This window comes from Cotesia glomerata, linkage group LG7 (genome assembly GCF_020080835.1).
Source record: "Cotesia glomerata isolate CgM1 linkage group LG7, MPM_Cglom_v2.3, whole genome shotgun sequence".
Classification (NCBI taxonomy): domain Eukaryota; kingdom Metazoa; phylum Arthropoda; class Insecta; order Hymenoptera; family Braconidae; genus Cotesia; species Cotesia glomerata.
In genome coordinates, this window is record NC_058164.1 from 17,109,171 (window position 1) to 17,120,333 (window position 11,163).

At 32.4% G+C, this 11,163-nt stretch overlaps 1 protein-coding gene across 1 annotated transcript; it reads right to left on the bottom strand.

Annotated features, from left to right (window-relative positions):
* Positions 1-7,469: 7,469 nt before the first annotated feature.
* Positions 7,470-9,073, bottom strand: LOC123269589. The gene has a single exon (XM_044735424.1). The coding sequence runs from the start codon at positions 8,761-8,763 to the stop codon at positions 7,477-7,479; it is 1,287 nt and encodes a 428-aa protein (XP_044591359.1). The 5' UTR covers positions 8,764-9,073; the 3' UTR covers positions 7,470-7,476.
* Positions 9,074-11,163: the final 2,090 nt, after the last annotated feature.

The following is an 11,163-nucleotide window of genomic DNA, read 5'->3' on the forward strand; positions in this document are numbered from 1 at the left end:
TGTGTATCTACCACCGAGTTACGGTTTTTTGACAATTTATATGTTTTCGAATGACTATCAAATGACAGACGATCGATCGATGATCTACGATTTTTACTCAGGTAAAAAATCGGAGAAGTCAAGTAAAAATTTGGTTTTTCGAATAGTGAAGTATGATAACTATACAAAATAAAAATCATAAAGTAACAGTGAAAAATTTTCACAATGATACTCGTCGTTCACTGTCAAATGACGGCCGTTCGATAGTCAAGTGACGGTCATTCGACGATCATTTGTCGACACTGTGAATTTATGGTACATTCACCGTCGTTTCACGATCATTTTACCGTGACCACGAATCCGCCAGGGTTTCCACGTTGGTGCATAATAATAATAATAATAATAATAATAATAATAATAATAATAATAATAATAATAATAATAATAATAATAATAATAATAATAATAATAATAATAATAATAATAATAATAATAATAATAATAATAATAATAATAATAATAATAATAATAATAATAATAATAATAATAATAATAATAATAATAATAATAATAATAATAATAATAATAATAATAATAATAATAATAATAATAATAATAATAATAATAATAATAATAATAATAATAATAATAATAATAATAATAATAATAATAATAATAATAATAATAATAATAATAATAATAATAATAATAATAATAATAATAATAATAATAATAATAATAATAATAATAATAATAATAATAATAATAATAATAATAATAATAATAATAATAATAATAATAATAATAATAATAATAATAATAATAATAATAATAATAATAATAATAATAATAAAAATAATAATAATAATAATAATAATAATAATAATTTACGCCAAAACACCTGCGTAATTATGCCGCTTATCTTCGGCGTAATAGAAGATCGCTTGTGCCGGATAGAAGGCAGTCTAATAGACTTTCCTTTCCGGCGCAATTACACCAAGAGCGACGCCGTTCCTCCTTGGATGACAACAATCCCTTTATGGGACGGCAGGTAAGTATATCTAAAAGATAACTTACTCCCAACAACAGCTAGAAGCGGTAAATGAAGATCTCCGTGCAAACATCCTGGAGGATTCCACCCTGCTCACTTTGAACCAGGTTGTGTATGGTGCAGCAGTTTCGGCTTTCCGAGAGAGAGACATTGTCTCTCGATCGAGGAGCAAGGTTGAGACAGCGCATCTCACAACTTGGACTCAAAATTGACAGATCCCGGAAACAGGTCTCCCGCATTCAGTGTGTGATTGAGTTTGAAACAACTCAAAGAGCATACACGCCCCGAATTCGGCGCATTGCTGCTGAACTTCGGTGGCGTCATCACACACTGAATAAGAGTACTCTTCTTGTCATCAAGGAAGAGTCTCTCAATAAATTGCGGGCTCTAGTGACTGCCAAAAAGTCACTAGAGAAAAGGCTGAAGCGGTTGGTCGACAACTCGTTGTTTCGATCCAGCCCTTCACGCTTTCTGACACCAAAGACCGATGTTACCGGGAATTATCCAACACCTGAGCGGGTGGAAGCTTTTGGACTGAGTTGTATGGAGATCAACCAAACGTGAACGCCAATACTCCAGCTCTGCACGACTTTAAAGCATTCTGTCGGGAACACCGTAGACAGAATGCTGATGAAAACCCCTGCAGTCAGTGTGAATGAAGTTCGTTCAGCTCTAAATGGCAGCAAAAATTGGGCTGCCCCGGGACCAGATGGCATAAATGTCTTTTGGTGGAAGAAGTTTACTTCTACCCACCTCCATCTGGCCCGTATATTTACATCGTACATTAGAGCTGACGAACCGATTCCAGACTGGCTCGTGGAAGGGCGAACCGTACTGATACCAAAAAAAGGTGACTTGTCTGACCCAAAGAATTACAGGCCTATCACCTGCTTGAATGCGGTTTATAAAATTTTTACAAAAATTTTAAACAACCGTATTTTGCATGAGATAGAACCTGTATGGCAACAGATATATGAACAGCGTGGCAGCAAAAAAAGGCCTGTCAGGTTGCAAAGAGAACTTGATAGTTGATCGATGTGTCACACAAGATGCGATCTACTATCAACGCAACCTGTCAATGGCCTGGATCGACTATCGCAAGGCATTTGACTCAACTTCTCATGAGTTGATTTTATATCTCCTCAAATGCCTGGGGGTCAATCCTGAAATAGTGGAATGCATTCGGCGTACAATGCAGCTCTGGCGAACGCGTTTTCACATTGGAAGTGGAAACGCATTGCACATAACCGGAGTTGTAGAGTACAAACGAGGGGTCTTCCAAGGTGATTCCTTAAGCCCTCTGCTGTTTTGCATCTCACTGCTGCCTATATCTGTTGCTCTCCGTAAAACTCGTGGGTACTCTGTGGGGCCTCCGGGTGATCGAAAATACTCGATTACCCATCTGCTTTATATGGATGACCTGAAGCTTTATAGTGCTGATGAAGATCATCTACAGGCGGCTCTTAACATCGTAGCAGAGTACACGCGGGATGTCGGAATGTCTTTTGGGTTGGACAAGTGTGCGGTCGTACATCTGGCGAGGGGTAAGTGCTCTGTTACGGGTGATGATGTCGAGTTGGTAGATGGGAGCGTTTTAAGACAATTAGACGCCGGAGAGTTGTATAGATATCTAGGAATGGAAGAGCACCGCATGCATGCGGTCTCCGAAGTCCAAGCAACTCTCCGTAGCGAGTATGTTAGGAGACTCCGGAAAATTTGGTCCTCCGAACTTTCCGGTAAAAATAAAGTCTCCGCTACTAACACGCTCGCTGTCCCAGTCTTACTATACTCTTTCGGTGTCTTAAAATGGGCCCGAAAGGATCTGCGAGATCTCGACATCAAAACCCGTAAGACTATCAACATGAACCGGAGCATGCACCCCAATTCATCAGTCGCCAGATTATACCTCTCCCGGTCCATCGGTGGGAGAGGTCTGCAGAGTTTGGAGCGGCTGCATGATCGTTTGGTCCTGGGTTTAACACACGAAGTTGTCAATTTCACTGCAGACGAGGATGACTTTCTTATGCAAATTGTTCATAAACATGAGAATGCGCATAAGGGGTCGTTCTTGTATAAGGCAGCTATATATGCAGCAAGAACCCTTGGTCTTGGAGAGATAAACGCTCTTATGGAACTCCGAAAGGAGGAATTCAAAAGCGTCATCAGGGCTGCCGAGGAAAAACTACTCCTAGGCGAACTGATGGACAGAGTCCATGCACAGCGTGTTCTTCAAACACGTGCTTGATCATGGCTTGGCCACGCAGGTGACGTTTTCCTTCTTAAAGTAAGCTGGCCTAATGGTCAAACATGAAGGGTTCATATTTGCTTGCCAAGATGGTGTCATTAACACTCTAGAATACCGTAGCAAGGTGCTCCAGGTGCAGCTTCTGGACACGTCATGTAGGATGTGTAAACAACACCCGGAGACGCTCATGCACCTTTTGTCAGCATGTCCTGTGCTGGCGAGAGGTGCATATATCCATCGTCACAACGCTGCCCTGAGAGTACTGTACTACTATCTTCGTCATTACTACGGTATTGATATGACACCAGTGCTGCCTTATCTGCCAGGAGATATTCCCCAGGTTGTTGAGAATGACAGTTGCAAAATTTATTGGAACATGCCGTTTGCAACAACTCGGCGGATAGATCACAACAAACCTGATATTGTGCTCTTCGACAAGGCTACTCGTGACATTTATGTCATTGAGTTCTCGGCCCCGGCTGAATACAACATCTCAGCCAAAGAAGAGCACAAAAAACAAATATATCAGGATCTCCTGTTTGAAATTGGCAAACTTTACCCAGGTTACCGTGTCAAGCTCGTCGTCCTGATTGTTGGCGTCCTCGGAGGGATGAAACAGTCTTTTGTATCCTCACTTGCCAGAGTTCCAGCTTGCTCATCAAAAGCTGAATTCTTGGCGGTCAGGATGCAGAAGGCTGTCATACTAGGTTCCCTCCGTCTACTTAGGAAAATGACTTTGGCCTGCTGTGATCACTAACCTCCTTATTGTGCGGAGTGGTCCAGCAGTAATAAATGGAGCTCAGGCTGGGCCCTCGGAGAATCGGACTCCGGGGACAACCCCCCTGAGCATTTAATAACATAATAATAATAATAATAATAATAATAATAATAATAATAATAATAATAATAATAATAATAATAATAATAATAATAATAATAATAATAATAATAATAATAATAATAATAATAATAATAATAATAATAATAATAATAATAATAATAATAATAATAATAATAATAATAATAATAATAATAATAATAATAATAATAATAATAATAATAATAATAATAATAATAATAATAATAATAATAATAATAATAATAATAATAATAATAATAATAATAATAATAATAATAATAATAATAATAATAATAATAATAATAATAATAATAATAATAATAATAATAATAATAATAATAATAATAATAATAATAATAATAATAATAATAATAATAATAATAATAATAACTTTATTATTAGCATTTCTGCTATTTTTTGCACTCAAGAAAATACATGTATATAACAATTTAGTACTTAGATAAGACTTTTTTTTTAAAATTTAGATCTAACAAAATTTCTTAATTCTAATTTGAATATTTTTAATCTCTTTTCATTTTTTATGCCGCTTGGGAGACCGTTGTACCATTCGAACCCACGATAAATCAAACTCCGCTCTGCGGAGTGTGTTCTTGTATAATTAATCTTTAATTTGTTTCTTTGTCTGGTATAATAATCATGCTGATCTCCAGTTAACACCACCTTATTCATCAGATAAGATGGTGCAGCTCCCACTACCATCTTATGTACTAGTATACAGCATCTATAAACCATCAACTGTGTTACATTCATCCAGCCTAATGCCTCTAACATTTTATTTATATTTGTAAATTTATTTACACCCAATACAATTCTCATGGCTCTATTCTGTATTTTTTGTAACACAGTTAATTGTTGCTTGTTATAACACATCATTATACTAGCACAATAATCAAAATGAGGTCCTATCACTGATTTGTAAATTACGTTTTTAGTCCAACAACTTACTGAATTATTTAATCGATACAATACATTAAGTTTTCTAGCAATTTTACTTCCTGTTTCAAACAAATGTTTGTTGAATGACAAATTATTGTCTATACTTATACCTAAATACTTGGTTTTTTTGACTTCAACAATATTTTCACCGTTTATTTTAATTTTACAACTTCCCATCTTATACTTTTTTCGTCTATCATGCAATAACATAAATACGGTCTTTTTTACATTTATTTTTAGTTGGTGCTTTTTAAGCCATATCATAAGTATATCCAAACAATTATTTATTCTATTTTCAATTAATTTCTCATCTTTACTGGAAAAATACAGCTTCATATCATCAGCAAAAAGTCTGCAGACAATACCCTGGTTTTTCATTATTTCTATTACTTCATTAATATAAATTATGAACAGTAGTGGACCCAATTTCGAACCCTGGGGCACTCCATGTTTAACAATTTTTTCCTCAGATATACAATCATTAAATTGGACTACTTGTTTCCTATTGTCTAAGTACGACGTGAACCAATCTAACACAGTACCACCAATTCCCAAATTGTTCAAAATTGATAGTAGTTTATTCCTATTAATCGTTTCAAATGCTCTCGCAAAGTCAATAAATACAACCCCTACATATAAACCCTTATCAATATCATTCTTCCAATCTATCAAAGAGCACTGCATGGCTGTTTCACATGAGTGATCTTTTCTAAACCCAGATTGCTCTTCATTTAATATTTCATTTTCAATAATAAATTTTTCTAGTTGTGACTTTACGATATTTTCTAATATTTGTTCAATTACTGGCAGTGTATTAATTGGTCTAAAGTCTGTTATTTTTATACTATCTTTAATTTTTTGTATTGGCACTATCTTAGCAATTTTAAGATTATTAGGTACAACACCAGATTCTAATGATTTATTTATAATCTCAAATATAATATACTTATCATAGTTCCATAATAGTTTTAATATCACAGAATTAACATCATTATTACTTCCTTTTCTATCATCCAAGCTCTTTACAATCTTATCTAAGTTATTTACATCAACTCTATGAAATCTATCCCACTTCTGATTATTACTATTATCGTTCGCTACATCAGTACATGAAACAAATCCTATCTCGTTAACAATTTTATCAATACTATTAACAAAGAATTGGTTAAATTCATTGGAGATCACTAAATTATCACTTAAAATTCCACTATCATATTCAATACTTTCAATAGTAGTATGAGATTTTCTATTTCCTATAAGTTTTTTTAGTTCCTTCCAGAGAATTTTACCATTTCTTTTATTGGCATCAATATTAGCATCATTATAATCTCTTTTGGATTTTCTTACTTCAGTTACTATATCATTTCTAAGTTTTTTATAATGATCAATATCTTCATCTTTTCCCGTATTTTTTGCTATAAAGAATAATCGATCTCGTTCCCTCATTTTCCCAATCAATTCTTTCGTAATCCATTTTTTATTATCATGGTATTTATTTTTTATAATATTTTCCATTTTTGGTGCCACAACATCAAGAGCAAATGTTACACTATTATAAAACTTATCGATAACTAAATCTAAATCGTCATCAATTTCAATCTTATATTGATCCTTAAAAATATTACAAAATATATTAGTATCAATTTTAGTGAAGTTTCTTTTTTTAATCACTTTCCGACTTTCATTATGTTTTACATCAAGTTCTGAATTTATAACAATAATGTTATGGTCTGACACCCTTGGTGTAGACAGCACATCAATGCACAAATCCATATTTGATAAGACGAGATCAATTATTGTGTCCGATTTCAATGTTATTCGTGTCGGCTTATTGACTAATTGTTTAAGTCCTATCAAGGTACATTCATTTATAAACTGAGTTGCATAACGATTTTTATCACTTCTAATATCTAAATTGAAATCACCTACAATTATAAGTTTACTCTTGTCAATATAATTTTCTAATAGTTCAATCATATTAACTTTAAATTGACTCACACGATTGTTTGGCGATCTATAAACATTAGCAATCACAATCCCATTATTCCCACCTATTTGTACTATATTGATCCATACTCTATCACTAATATCAGTACTATTAAGTAATACCTTAAATTTAAATTTATTATTGATATACGTAATTACGCCACCTGTACGATTATTCACTGTATTGGTGCGCACGTGACTATAATTATTAAATCCAATTTCTTGATCTAATACATGTGAAGCAGTGTGTGTTTCTGATAAACAAAACACATCTGGCTTGGCCGAACATAACCACTTTTCAAAAACGTCTTTATGCCTTATCAAGCCATTTATGTTTAATGCAACTACTGTAAATGAACTCTTACTGTTTTTCATATTATTCCCATTTTCGGTTAATTGTTAAATCTTATAACTAATATTTTTCTGTGCTCTATTTATTGCTCTTTTATAACACTCACATTCTAAATCATTTGCACAATGATCAGTTTTGATTCCTTCTAATTTAAAATCATTTACCATTCGTACACAATTTACACATTTCTTATTTCCCTCATTACAGTCTTTCTCCAAATGATTTCCCGAACACTTTCGGCATTTCTGCTCACTCTTACAATCTTTTGCAAAATGATTGAATCCCCAACATTTATAGCATCTGAGAACACTTACAGAATCAAATACTCTGCATAAATTCCAATCCAGCTTGATTTTAATTTTTTCCAGTAATTGCTTATGTGTATCCGGATCCACCTCAATGATAATACTTCCATTTTTATTTCTTCCTGAAAACTTTTTTTTTACTATCATTTTCGTTGATGTGTTCTCAACCAAACCATTTTGCTTTTTAATCATTTTGACAATATCCCCCTCTTCGTTGTTTTCCAGTGTTTCCATATCTATATCGACTATTTTAACTTTCGGTGATTTTTTGTCAGCCACTCTAATATTATAGTTATCTCCCATATTTTTTTTCAGTTCAGTCGCTAATTTCTCACGATCTTTTTTCTCAGTACACCCGATCACAACTTTTCCCGTTTGAGTTTTCTTTAATTTATCAATCCCGACTCCTAGTTTGCCAATTTTTACTTTACTTTTAACCTCAGTAAATGTCAAGTCGCTATTTTGTTTATTTTTTGGCTCAATAATGACTGTTTCCTTACTCAATCCCTTAACCATATCAGTGTAACTAAACTGTTTCTTATTATTTTCAACGTGTTCAATTTTACCATCAATATTTCCACTGGTTAGTTTTTTGAACTCATCCATTACAGTCTCACGCACTGTTTTCACTAAGTCATTTTTAAAGTCCATGAAAATCTCCGTAGCAATGTTTTTTAATTCACTTTTGAACTCAACCACATTAATTCCTACTTCCTCGACTCGATCAACTAAAATGTCCACTTTCTCCGCAATATCACTAACATCAATCTCTTCATCATATCTCCTCCTCTTTTTTCTTGATACCGATGAAATAGATGATGCAGTACTAACATTATCTGGTATTTCATGCCCAACACATTCAATTAGCTCACCAAATTCATTCACATATTTGTGATTTTTTTGTAAACAAGCTTTATGAAACAGCTGTCCACATCCATTACACTGATTTGCAGATCTCAGATTAGTTTGTTTACAGAGGGCACATGTGTGCCTCGTAGGTGTAACTAATTTGGATCTCTCTGTCTCCATTTTTTCTCACTAACTATAACTAGTTTGGTATCTAATAAATCACTAAAGAGAACGCCAGAAGCGCCTCTATGTAAAAAATTTTAAACTGTTTTTTCACTAGCACGTATAGAATGTGTTTACTAAGTCTAACCATAAATTTATAAACACAACTATTTAATTGCTTTATATTAAGTTAATTAAACCTTTCACTATAATAATTTATATATCAGAATTTATAGAAAATTTTTCTAGACATTTTGATACATAACACAATTTCACACACTTACTATAAACAACTTTAATATTATATTCTTACGGAGCACAAAGAAGCACGTCCGGATAAGACTTTTTTTAAAATTTCAGATCTAACAAAATTTCTTAATTCTAATTTGAATATTTTTAATCTTCTTTTTCATTTTTATGCACTGCTTGGGAGACCGTTAAACCATTCTGAACCCACTTTATGGTTCAAACTCCATGCTCTGTGGAGTGTGTTCTTGTATATTTAATCTTTAATTTGTTTCCTTTGTCTGGTATAATAATCATGCTGGATCTCCAGTTAACACCACCTTATTCATCAGATAAGATGGTGCAGCTCCCACTACCATCTTATGTACTAGTATACAGCATCTATAAACCATCAACTGTGTTACATTCATCCAGCCTAATGCCTCTAACATTTTATTTATATTTGTAAATTTATTTACACCCAATACAATTCTCATGGCTCTATTCTGTATTTTTTGTAACACAGTTAATTGTTGCTTGTTATAACACATCATTATACTAGCACAATAATCAAAATGAGGTCCTATCACTGATTTGTAAATTACGTTTTTAGTCCAACAACTTACTGAATTATTTAATCGATACAATACATTAAGTTTTCTAGCAATTTTACTTCCTGTTTCAAACAAATGTTTGTTGAATGACAAATTATTGTCTATACTTATACCTAAATACTTGGTTTTTTTGACTTCAACAATATTTTCACCGTTTATTTTAATTTTACAACTTCCCATCTTATACTTTTTTCGTCTATCATGCAATAACATAAATACGGTCTTTTTTACATTTATTTTTAGTTGGTGCTTTTTAAGCCATATCATAAGTATATCCAAACAATTATTTATTCTATTTTCAATTAATTTCTCATCTTTACTGGAAAATACAGCTTCATATCATCAGCAAAAAGTCTGCAGACAATACCCTGGTTTTTCATTATTTCTATTACTTCATTAATATAAATTATGAACAGTAGTGGACCCAATTTCGAACCCTGGGGCACTCCATGTTTAACAATTTTTTCCTCAGATATACAATCATTAAATTGGACTACTTGTTTCCTATTGTCTAAGTACGACGTGAACCAATCTAACACAGTACCACCAATTCCCAAATTGTTCAAAATTGATAGTAGTTTATTCCTATTAATCGTTTCAAATGCTCTCGCAAAGTCAATAAATACAACCCCTACATATAAACCCTTATCAATATCATTCTTCCAATCTATCAAAGAGCACTGCATGGCTGTTTCACATGAGTGATCTTTTTCTAAACCCAGATTGCTCTTCATTTAATATTTCATTTTCAATAATAAATTTTTCTAGTTGTGACTTTACGATATTTTCTAATATTTGTTCAATTACTGGCAGTGTATTAATTGGTCTAAAGTCTGTTATTTTTATACTATCTTTAATTTTTTGTATTGGCACTATCTTAGCAATTTTAAGATTATTAGGTACAACACCAGATTCTAATGATTTATTTATAATCTCAAATATAATATACTTATCATAGTTCCATAATAGTTTTAATATCACAGAATTAACATCATTATTACTTCCTTTTTCTATCATCCAAGCTCTTTACAATCTTATCTAAGTTATTTACATCAACTCTATGAAATCTATCCCACTTCTGATTATTACTATTATCGTTCGCTACATCAGTACATGAAACAAATCCTATCTCGTTAATCAATTTTATCAATACTATTAACAAAGAATTGGAAAGTTAAATTCATTGGAGAATCACTAAATTAATCACTCTAAAAATTCCACTCATCATATTCAATACTTTCAATAGTAGTATGGAGATTTTCTATTTCCTATAAGTTTTTTTTAGTTCCTTCCAGATTTTACCATTTCTTTTTATTGGCATCAATATATTAAGCATCATTATAATCTCTTTTGGATTTTCTTACTTCAGTTACTATATCATTTCTAAGTTTTTTATAATGATCAATATCTTCATCTTTTCCCGTATTTTTTGCTATAAAGAATAATCGATCTCGTTCCCTCATTTTCCCAATCAATTCTTTTCTGTAATCCATTTTTTATTATCATGGTATTTATTTTTACTAATATTTTCCATTTTGGTGCCACAACATCAAGAGCAAATGTTACACTATTATAAAAC